A 9,736-nucleotide genomic window follows, 5' to 3' on the forward strand; every position below is an offset into this window, starting at 1 on the left:
TTTGAGACAGAGTCTCGCTCTGTCTCCCAGGCTGGAGTGCAGTGGCGAGATCTTGGCTTGCTGCAAGCTCCGCCTCCCGGGTTCACACCATTCTCCTGCCTCAGCCTCCCAAGTAGCTGAGACTATAGGCACCTGCGGCCACGCCTGGCTAATTTTTTGTATTTTCAGTAGAGACAGGGTTTCACTGTGTTAGCCAGGATGGTCTCCATCTCCTGACCTCGTGATCTGCCTGCCTCGGCCTCCCGAAGTGCTGGGATTTCAGGCGGGAGCCACCGCGCCCGGCCGATGTTGAACTTTTTAAAGAGCTGCCAAGTTGTTTTCTCAAACAGCCGCGTGATTTTATATTTCTATCAGCAGCGTATGAGGATCTGATTACCCCCATATCTTTGTGAACATATATTATCGTTTGTTTTGTTTTGTGTTTTGAGACAGGGTCTCACTCTGTCCCCCAGGCTGAAGTGCAGTGGCGTGATCATGACTATGGTCCACTATGGCCTCAACCTTCCAGGGCTCAGGTGATCCTCCCACCTCAGCCTCCCAAGTAGCTGTGACCACAGGTGCAGCCACCACACCCAACTAATTTTTGTATTTTTTTGTAGAGATAGGGTCTTGCTCAGGTTGGTCTCCAACTCCTGAGCGCAACCCATCTGCCCACCTGAGTCTCTCAAAGTGCTTGGATTATAGGTATAAGCCATGGCACCTGGCGTTATCTGTCTTTTTTATTTTAAAGTGGTATCTTGGTGTGATTTTGATTTGCATTTCTCTGATGATGAATATGTTGACCATATTTCCATGTGCTTATTGGCCATTTAAAAACTTTTTTTTTTTTTTTTTTCTAAATAGAGATGGCATTTCCCTATGTTGCCCAGACTGGTCTCGAACTCCTGACCTCAAGCAATCCATCTGCCTTGGCCTCCCAAAGTATTGGGATTACAGGCATCAGCCACCATGCCCGACCCTATTGACCATTTGTATGTCTTCTTTGGAAAAATGCCTATTCAAATACTTTACCAGTTTTGTTTTGTTATTTTATTTTATTTATTTTATTTTATTTTATTTATTTTAATTTAATTTAATTTTTTTTTATTTGAGATGGAGTTTCACTCTTGTTGCCCAGGCTGGAGTGCAATGGCGATCTTGGCTCACCACAACCTCCACCTCCTGGGTTCAAGTGATTCTCCTGCCTCAGACTCACGAGTAGCTGGGATTATAGGCATGCGCCACCATGCCCGACTAATTTTGTATTTTTAGTAGAGACGGGGTTGCTCCATGTTGGTCAGGTTGGTCTGGAACTCTCAACCTCAGGTGAACCGCCTGCCTCAGCCTCCCAAAGCACTGGGATTACAGGCATGAGCCACCACGCCTGGCCCTCTTTTTTTTTTTTTTTTTTTTTTTTTAAGAGACAAGATCTTGCTCTGTTGCCCGGGCTGGAGTGCAGTGGTACAATCATAGATCATTGTAGTCTCAAATTCCTCAACTCAAATGATCCTCCTGCCTCAGCCTCCTGAGTACCTAGGACTATAGCCAGGTGGCACCATGCCTGGCTAAATTTTTTTTTTTTTTTTTTTGAGACGGAGTTTTGCTCTTGTCGCCCAGGCTGGAGTGCAGTGGCATGATCTCAGCCCACTGCAATCTTGGCCTCCTGGGTTAGAGCGATTCTCTTGCCTCAGCCTCCTGAGTAGCTAGGATTACAGGTGCCTGCCACCACGCCCTGCTAATGTTTTGTATTTTTAGTAGAGACGGAGTTTCGCCATGTTGGGCAGGATGGTCTTGAGCTCCTGACCTCGTGATCTGCCTGCTTGGCCTCCCAAAGTGCTAGGATTACAGGGGTGAGCCACCCGCACCCAGCCAATTTTTAACATTTTGTAGAGATGGGGGTCTCCGTATGTTGTCTTGGCTAGTCTCAAACTCCTGCAGTGTGGTGGTTCATGCTTTGTAATCCTAGCACTTTGGAAGGCAGAGGCAGGAGGACTGCTTGAGGCCAGAAGTTTGACACCAACCTGGGCAACATAGCAAGACTCAGTCTCAACAACAAAAATAATATGAATTAAAAAAAAAAAAAGACAATGAAACTAAGGCAGAAAGAGGTTAAATAGTGTGCCTGAGTGGTTAAGCCCAATTCACATCCCTGAGGAAGTGCAGGTGATCAGTAAACATCTGAAAAGATGTTCAACTGCCTTAGAGGTCAAGGAGCTGAAATGTAAACACCAACAGCACTAAGGGCACTAATTTTTCCTTCATCCAGTGGGGCTAAATTTGCAAAGACTTGGTGGTGGGGACTGATCCACACGTGCCCTACTGGTGGGAGCATGAATTGCTCCAAACTTTGGGAAAGCAATCTGGCAGAATATATTATTATTGTTATTATTATTTTGAGGTGGAGTCTTGCTCTGTCGCCCGGGCTGGAGTGCAGTGGCCAGATCTCAGCTCACTGCAAGCTCCGCCTTCCGGGTTTACCCCATTCTCCTGCCTCAGCCTCCGAGCAGCTGGGACTACAGGCGCCCGCCACCTCGCCCGGCTAGTTTTTTGTATTTTTTTAGTAGAGAAGGGGTTTCACCATGTTAGCCAGGATGGTCTCGATCTCCTCACCTCGTGATCCGCCCGTCTTGGCCTCCCAAAATGCTGGGATTACAGGCTTGAGCCACTGCGCCCAGCCAGAATGTATTATTAAAATGTTTATCACATACACCCTTAACCCTACTCCTCAGAAACAAAACCTCTGGAATATAAAGTTATATGTACAAAGATGTGCACTGCAGCATTCTATGAGAGGCAAAAAATTAGAAGCTTTCTGAATATTTATCAAGGGAGAACGGCTGGGTACATTACAGTACATTCACAGTAGGGAATATTCTGCAGCCATCACATAAGCTAAGATCTAGATGTACTGATCTGGAAGGATATCTACAAAATATGTATTTTTGAGGCGGAGTCTTGCTCTGTCACCCAGGCTGGAGTGCAATGATGTGATCTTGGCTCACTGCAACCTCTGCCTCCCGGGTGCAAGTGATTCTCCTGCCTCAGACTCCCGCGTAGCTGGAACTACAGGCGCCCACCACCGCTCCTGGCTAATTTTTGTATTTTTAGTAGAGACGGGGTTTTGCCATGTTGGTCAAGCTGGTTTTGAACTCCTGACCTCAGGTGATCCGCCCGCCTCAGCCTCCCAAAGTGCTAGGATTACTGGTGTGAACCACTGCACTCGGCCTATTAAATATTTTTTTTTTTTTTGAGACGGAGTCTCGCTCTGTTGCCTGGGCTGGAGTGCAGTGGCCGGATCTCAGCTCACTGTAAGCTCCGCCTCCCGGGTTCACGCCATTCTCCTGCCTCAGCCTCCCGAGTAGCTGGCACTACAGGCGCCCGCCACCTTGCCCGGCTAGGTTTTGTTTTGTATTTTTTAGTAGAGACGGGGTTTCACCGTGTTAGCCAGGATGGTCTTGATCTCCTGACCTCGTGATCCGCCCGTCTCGACCTCCCAAAGTGCTGGGATTACGGGCTTGAGTCACCGCGCCCGGCCTAAATATTTTTTAATGAAAGAAACAACTTACTAATACTTTGTATAGTAGTTATGTGTTTTCATGTTTTATATTCATATACAGTGATGCTCAATGGGAATTTTGCAAATCCAGGGGCCATGTGGCAATGGCTGAGGGATATTTTTGGGTTATCATGTCAGGGAAGTGCTAATGACATAGGGTTTTTTTTTGTTTTGTTGTTTTTTTGAGATGGAGTCTAGCTCTGTCGCCAAGGCTGGAGTGCAGTGGCACGATCTCAGCTTACTGCAAGCTCCGCCCCCCGGGTTCATGCCATTCTCATGCCTCAGCCTCCCAAGTAGCTGGGACTACAGGCGCCCACCACCATGCCCGGCTTATTTTTTTGTATTTTTAGTAGAGACGGGGGTTTCGCCATGTTAGCCAGATGGTCTCGATCTCCTGACCTCATGATCCGCCCACCTCGGCCTCCCAAAGTGCTGGGATTACAGGCATGAGGCACCGCGCCTAGCCGACATAGGGTTAAATCGTACAATGCACAACCTCCCTCAAAGAATTATCAACCCAAGGTGTCAGTTGTGCTGAAGTTGAGAAACCCTGGCATAGGGAAAGGAAAAAAAGAATAAACACCAAACTGCTAGCTTTTCCTTAGATATCTGTGCTGTTTGACTTACAATGTACATTTATTTTGACAACTAAAAAGTATCCTATAAAAATAATAGTTTATTGAGCTGGTAAAGACAATGATGGAGCAGAGGTGGCAGACCGTTCCCCAAGCCAACTGTTTCCAAAGGAGACCTGAGGGACTGGGTGTGAGTGAAGAGTGGTGGGAGGTGGAAGCAGCAGGGGATGAGCGGGGATATCAGGGGAGCCTGGCCCTGACCTTGGAGCTCACTCACACAATTTAAATAATCCCAGAGTGAGGCTGAGGTTTTCCTGAGTTGGATGAGGGCCTGCAAAAATTTCCTATTATTAGGCAAGCCTACTACGAGAATGAGAAGCCTAAACTCAATTTCCATTTTATAGCCTGGAGTAAACCATTTCTGGTCAGACAGCAGGGAATCATAACATATCAGCTGAATATTGCACTGGTTTGCTGAGGGGCAAGTTAGGTGTTCCTTAGGAAAGGGTTTTGTGGTCAATTAAGAAGGGAAACTCTGGCTTAAACTGCAGGTAAATTAAGTAAGAGGTCTTTGCTGCAAGCCTAATCAGAGCCTTTATTATGCTAGCATCCATCTCCAAAAGGGTGGTCATCAAATGCAGGACCTCCCTGTCTCCAACAAGTCCTTTTTCTTGAGATGATATCTTGAGACTTGGATGGCATGGAATACACGCTGGGAAATACTAACCTAGTTGAACGACAGTTTTACTGATGTAGAAATGGTGGTCCAAAGGATAAAAAGTGGCTGAACTAGCTACTTTCCAGACCAATGCTTTTTTCTCCTGCCAAACACCTAAACCACAGTTGCAAATTATAGATCCTTGGGGAACATTCCTCAGAATTTTTCCCCAATTCAGTTTGGAGGGGTTGCAGTGGAGGTGAGGGAGAAGGGAGTAACAGTGAAGCCATTCAAAGCAAAAACCATCTTTAAAGAAATTTAAATACAGGTTGTAACCTTAGAATACAGGTTTTTTTTTTTTTTTTTTTAATTGGTGGAGGGGGCACCCAGGAAGACCAGACGTGCTCCTGTGAAGCAATGCTCCACCACATCCTTTTGAAAATATCATAGCCTGCATGAGACAGGTGGGAGCACCTGAGCCTTCAATTCTCCCCAAGTTGCCTCCAGAGGATCTCACTGGGCCAGGAGAAGCCCTATAAACTGGTTTTGTATATTTTATCCAAGTAGTAAATTTACTAAAATTCCTGGATCCTACTATATACCAGACCTCTGCAAGGCATTGGAGATTCAATGATGAGCATAATTCCCACTCGAACGGGATTTTTCTATCTGGTAAGGAAACTCAAATACCGCATGCAGCCGGCCTGTCACAGGGCTATACTGACTAAAGCTCACCCTAAGAAATTTGCACATCTTAGCCTGGCGGCAACAGCAAGCTATGGACGGACGACGTATTCCGTTTCAAACAAGGAACTCCAGTCACAGCAGGCTCTGACTCCATTTCCTATTATCAAATCCTGCTCTTCCTCCCTTAGGCGCCTCGAAGAAGAGTGGCCACTTACTCCACATCAGCAGGGCCTTGGTCCTGGTAGGGGGTCCCGCCGCCGGCCCTGTCCTCCTCCCCAGGCCGGGACCTCCGCGCCTCCCACACACAGTACAACTCTAACAGGAAAGTGGGCCAGGACTGCATGTAGCTCCCGTCCAATGCGACAGGCTCGCGACGGCTCACTCACTGCCACGAGAACTAGCCCTGCCACTAACCAGCCTAGTAAGGAACGCAGCGATCTTTAGGAGCCCACTTCTAAATTCAAATCATTTGGGTTTCAGTAAGTCTCCTGACAGACGGGGACTTAATGACTTCCATCAGCAGCCTCCATGTTTGCAGAACACGGACTACCGGGCCAGACACGTAGGAACTCCAATGTGGTTCAGCCGTTTGAGCTCCAGGGACCAAAACGACTTTCCCACCTCCCAGCTTTACTAAAGAGCAAACCCGCCTCCAAGCCTCAGCCACTGCGCGGTGCAGGAAGAGGCAGAGCTGGGCATGCGCAGCTTCCGTCCCCGCCACAGTCGTGGGAGTGGGCGGGCTCGAGGACGGGGAGGAAGCGGAAAGCTGACCGGTAGGAGAAAGAAGCCCGCCCCCGGAAGTTCTGCCTGTCTCCACAGCTTGTTCCCGGAACTGCTGCTGCTAGTCGAGGACGCGATGGCTTCAAGGTTACTTCGCGGAGCTGGAGCGCTGGCCGCGCAGGCCCTGAGGGTTCGCGGCCCCAGTGGCGTGGCCGCGGTGCGCTCCATGGCATCTGGAGGTACTCGGTTCGCCGGGCGTGCCAGGGACCAGACTGTTGCCCTCCCAGGGTGGTCCCAGGGCGGCCAAGCGGGGCTTGCCGTGCAGCTTCTCGAGGTCCCAGTGGCCGCTTACGGCCCCGAGTGCCTCAGGTTCTGCAGGCATCTCCCTGTAATTCTGGACCGCTGCTCCTGCCGCCCCCCGAACTGACTCCGCTGCGAAAGTATCCTTAACAGAGGTGCCGGGTGACCTTGGGAGGGACCGGGACTGCCACCGGGATGGGGAGGGGTCTGGCCGCCCTTCAAACCTGCGCCCACCTCAAGCCGAGTGGGTTCTACATGCCTTTAGACAAATGTCGACAAATTGGCCTCGGTGGTTGGAGAAAGAAAAGCTCCTAGGCCGGGCGCGGTGGCTCACAACTGTAATCCCAGCACTTTGGGAGACTGAGGCGGGCAGATCACCTGAGGTCAGGAGTTCAAGACCAGCCTGGCCAACATGGTGAAACCCCGTTTTTACTAAAATACAAAATTAGCCGGGCGTGGTGGCGCGCGCCTGTAATCCCAGCTACTCGGGAGGCTAAGGCAGGAGAATCGCTTAAACCTGGGAGGCGGAGGTTCCAGTGAGCCAATATGGCGCCATTGCACTCCAGCCTGAGCAACAAGCGCAAAACTCCGTCTCAAAAAAACAAAAACAAAACTCCCGCCAGTGCTGTCGCTTGTGTGGATCGAGACTTGGTGGTTCTTAGGGGACCATGGATATGAGTAGCCTTTAGGAGCTTGTGAACCCACTAAAACTTACATAGAAGTTTCAGGGCGACATTTTCCTTGATCATTTCTGTTTGTAATTTTTCTGTCAGTCATTTCGGTCAGCGTCATAATTCACGTATCTTCTTTTTAGGTGGTGTTCCCACCGATGACGAGCAGGCGACTGGGTTGGAGAGGGAGATCATGCTGGCTGCAAGGAAGGGACTGGTGAGGAGAAACTCCCTTCTGTGTCTTCTGTGGAACTTACGGCCTTGGATGTGTTCATAGTAGTCTCCTCTCTGGGAGTATTTGATCCAGGAAACTTGGCTTGTAGGAACAGTCCCCTGAGCTTCTGGAAGGTAGGGCTTGTTTGGCATAATGGTTCAATTCTTGTTTTTTTTTCAGGACCCATACAATGTACTGGCCCCAAAGGGAACTTCAGGCACCAAGGAAGACCCTAATTTAGTCCCCTCCATCACCAACAAGAGAATAGTGGGCTGCATCTGTAAGTACCTCACCTCTATTTTTTATCCACTTGCTTAATATATCCTACAATACAGGAGTCTGTAAGCTGCCTCAGATCTTCAGTGTGTGAGTGCATGTTAGTAAGTTTCTGTAAGGGTCTTGACCCTCTCAAGCCTCATTATGCCTGAGAGTTCATCCTTACTGGAAGGAAGCGCGGCACAGCAGTAAGACTGCTCACTGGGATTGCGGCATGAAGGAGTACCCACCCAGCAAATATTTATTGTTGTACTGCTTCTATGCCAGGCATCATTTTAGACACTAGGAATACATACCAGAACGGACCCTGCTTTGCATTCTGCATAGGCAAGGGAATTGTTAGAATTTACAGTGACCCTAATACAAGGTCAGTTTACTCATAGGTGAACTCAGAGCCTCAATTTCTTCATCTGAAGAATGAGAGGAGGGCTTGAACTGATCTCTTAAGATGTCAACCGTAGGCTGCTTGTGTATCAGAGTTGTCTGAGGAAAAGAAATTCATATTGAAAGGCTCCCTTTTTAGGCTGGATGACCCTCAACCACCTTTTTTCCCTTTTAGGTGAAGAGGACAATACCAGCGTCGTCTGGTTTTGGCTGCATGAAGGCGAGGCCCAGCGATGCCCCCGCTGTGGAGCCCATTACAAGCTGGTGCCCCACCAGCTGGCACACTGAGCGCCTGCACTAAGTTACTCAAAATGTGCTGTAAAGTTTCTTCTTTCCAGTAAAGACTAGCTGTTGCATTGGCTCCTTCTCCCATAGATGGCTGGTCTTACTTCTTTCCTGTATTCTTTGGGAGTCATGGAATATTCTTATTTTGGGCATAGCTATCTGTTAATACTAGCTTGTCATCCACTTAGTGCTTAGTGAAAGTGTGTAACCAGTGTATAGTGCTTAGATTAATAATAAGAATAGATTAACAACCTGTAATGCAATGAATGGGACCACCTGGTATGAGAGAAGGGGGCGGGCTGAGGAGTCAGGCTGACTGGACTTCAAATATTGGCTCCATCATTTGGCTCTATCCCTGTAGACATGTTCTCAGGGGTCAAGTACAAGTACAAAAAGATAAATACCTTGTGAGGTGCTTAATATGTAAAGAGCTGAGTGGATACTGGGGCCTCACAGTATCGTCATAGAGACAGGGTGGCCTTGTGAAGAGAGTTTTGGGGATTTTGAAGTCTTGAGGGACCCAGGTGCAAAGTAAGAATTCATGGGGATACCAGCAGCAAAATTCAGAATATGGAATGATTTCAGAAATCACTGACCATGTTTCTTCAAATAAACTGGAAGGAGTCGGGGGGAAAAGGTAGGGAGATCACGTGGAGAAACAGATAAGGGAGAGACCAGTCAGCAGCATGCATGCCTTGTTCAGATCTTGATTTGGAAACAATTATAAAGGAAAAAAATTGAGAAGAATTTGAACTCTGGACATTTGATATGTAGACATTTACTATACTTTCAGGTATTTATGTAGTTTTTTTTTTTTTTTTTTTTTTTCACTTTTTATGAAACCAATGGGAATAAGGGAGGGGAGAAATGCCAAAAAAGCCCACTTCAGCTACTTCATACCTGTGACACCTTGGGACAAGTTAAAATCTCAAAAACCTCTTATCTACAAAATAGAAATACCTTTTCATTTTGTGTGGAGATTAGCCAGAGGTGGCTTCAGTTTCTATCTTCACAAAATTAGTCCAAACTAGGTATTTCAGTGGGAGCTGATAGTCAGAGAAAAAGCCCGTTCCCCTCATCTTGCCCATCCTGAAGGTGTAGTCAGAGCTATTGCGTCCATCCTTGTTGTTCATGACCTGTTTCCAGGAAATGCCCAAGCACTGATCTGCCATTTGAGGCCCTTTCCTCTGGGAAGGGGAGCTGTCAGATAACCCCCAGTGAGATCTAACCCCTACACGCCCATGAGATTAGTCTGCTGTCACTAAGCCCTCCTGTGTGGCTGGCCTGCCTTTCCCTTTCCACATCTCTTCGAACTCAAACTCTGCTGAGGGGGACTTTTGACTCTCCACATCATTAATCCAATCTGTTTTCTCCCTCCCTCATCCCCAAGTCTTTGCTTTGCTTTTTTTTTTTTTTGAGACGGAGTCTCGC

General features: G+C 47.9%; 1 protein-coding gene and 1 pseudogene across 1 annotated transcript; one reads left to right on the forward strand and one right to left on the reverse strand.

The window, feature by feature from the left end:
* The window catches only part of LOC108529464 (probable ribosome biogenesis protein RLP24 pseudogene), an 8,453-nt pseudogene extending 2,655 nt beyond the window's left edge, over window positions 1-5,798 (reverse strand).
* A 423-nt stretch (window positions 5,799-6,221) lies between these two features.
* COX5B (cytochrome c oxidase subunit 5B) lies at window positions 6,222-8,394 on the forward strand. Its single transcript, XM_017871841.1, has 4 exons — window positions 6,222-6,414; window positions 7,290-7,363; window positions 7,541-7,640; window positions 8,196-8,394. Exons 1-4 carry the CDS (start codon window positions 6,312-6,314, stop codon window positions 8,306-8,308), a joined length of 390 nt encoding a protein of 129 aa, XP_017727330.1. The 5' UTR covers window positions 6,222-6,311; the 3' UTR covers window positions 8,309-8,394.
* Window positions 8,395-9,736: the final 1,342 nt, after the last annotated feature.

This window comes from Rhinopithecus bieti, unplaced genomic scaffold (genome assembly GCF_001698545.2).
Source record: "Rhinopithecus bieti isolate Rb0 unplaced genomic scaffold, ASM169854v2 scaffold_6935, whole genome shotgun sequence".
Lineage (NCBI taxonomy): Eukaryota > Metazoa > Chordata > Mammalia > Primates > Cercopithecidae > Rhinopithecus > Rhinopithecus bieti.

Excerpts from the sequence above, each read along its gene's own strand:
- COX5B (XM_017871841.1), top strand. The coding sequence starts at position 6,312 with ATGGCTTCAAGGTTACTTCGCGGAGCTGGAGCGCTGGCCGCGCAGGCC. Across the intron at positions 7,364-7,540 it reads TGGCTGCAAGGAAGGGACTG|GACCCATACAATGTACTGGC; the intron begins GTGAGGAGAAAC and ends TTTTTTTTTCAG. Across the intron at positions 7,641-8,195 it reads GAGAATAGTGGGCTGCATCT|GTGAAGAGGACAATACCAGC; the intron begins GTAAGTACCTCA and ends TTTCCCTTTTAG.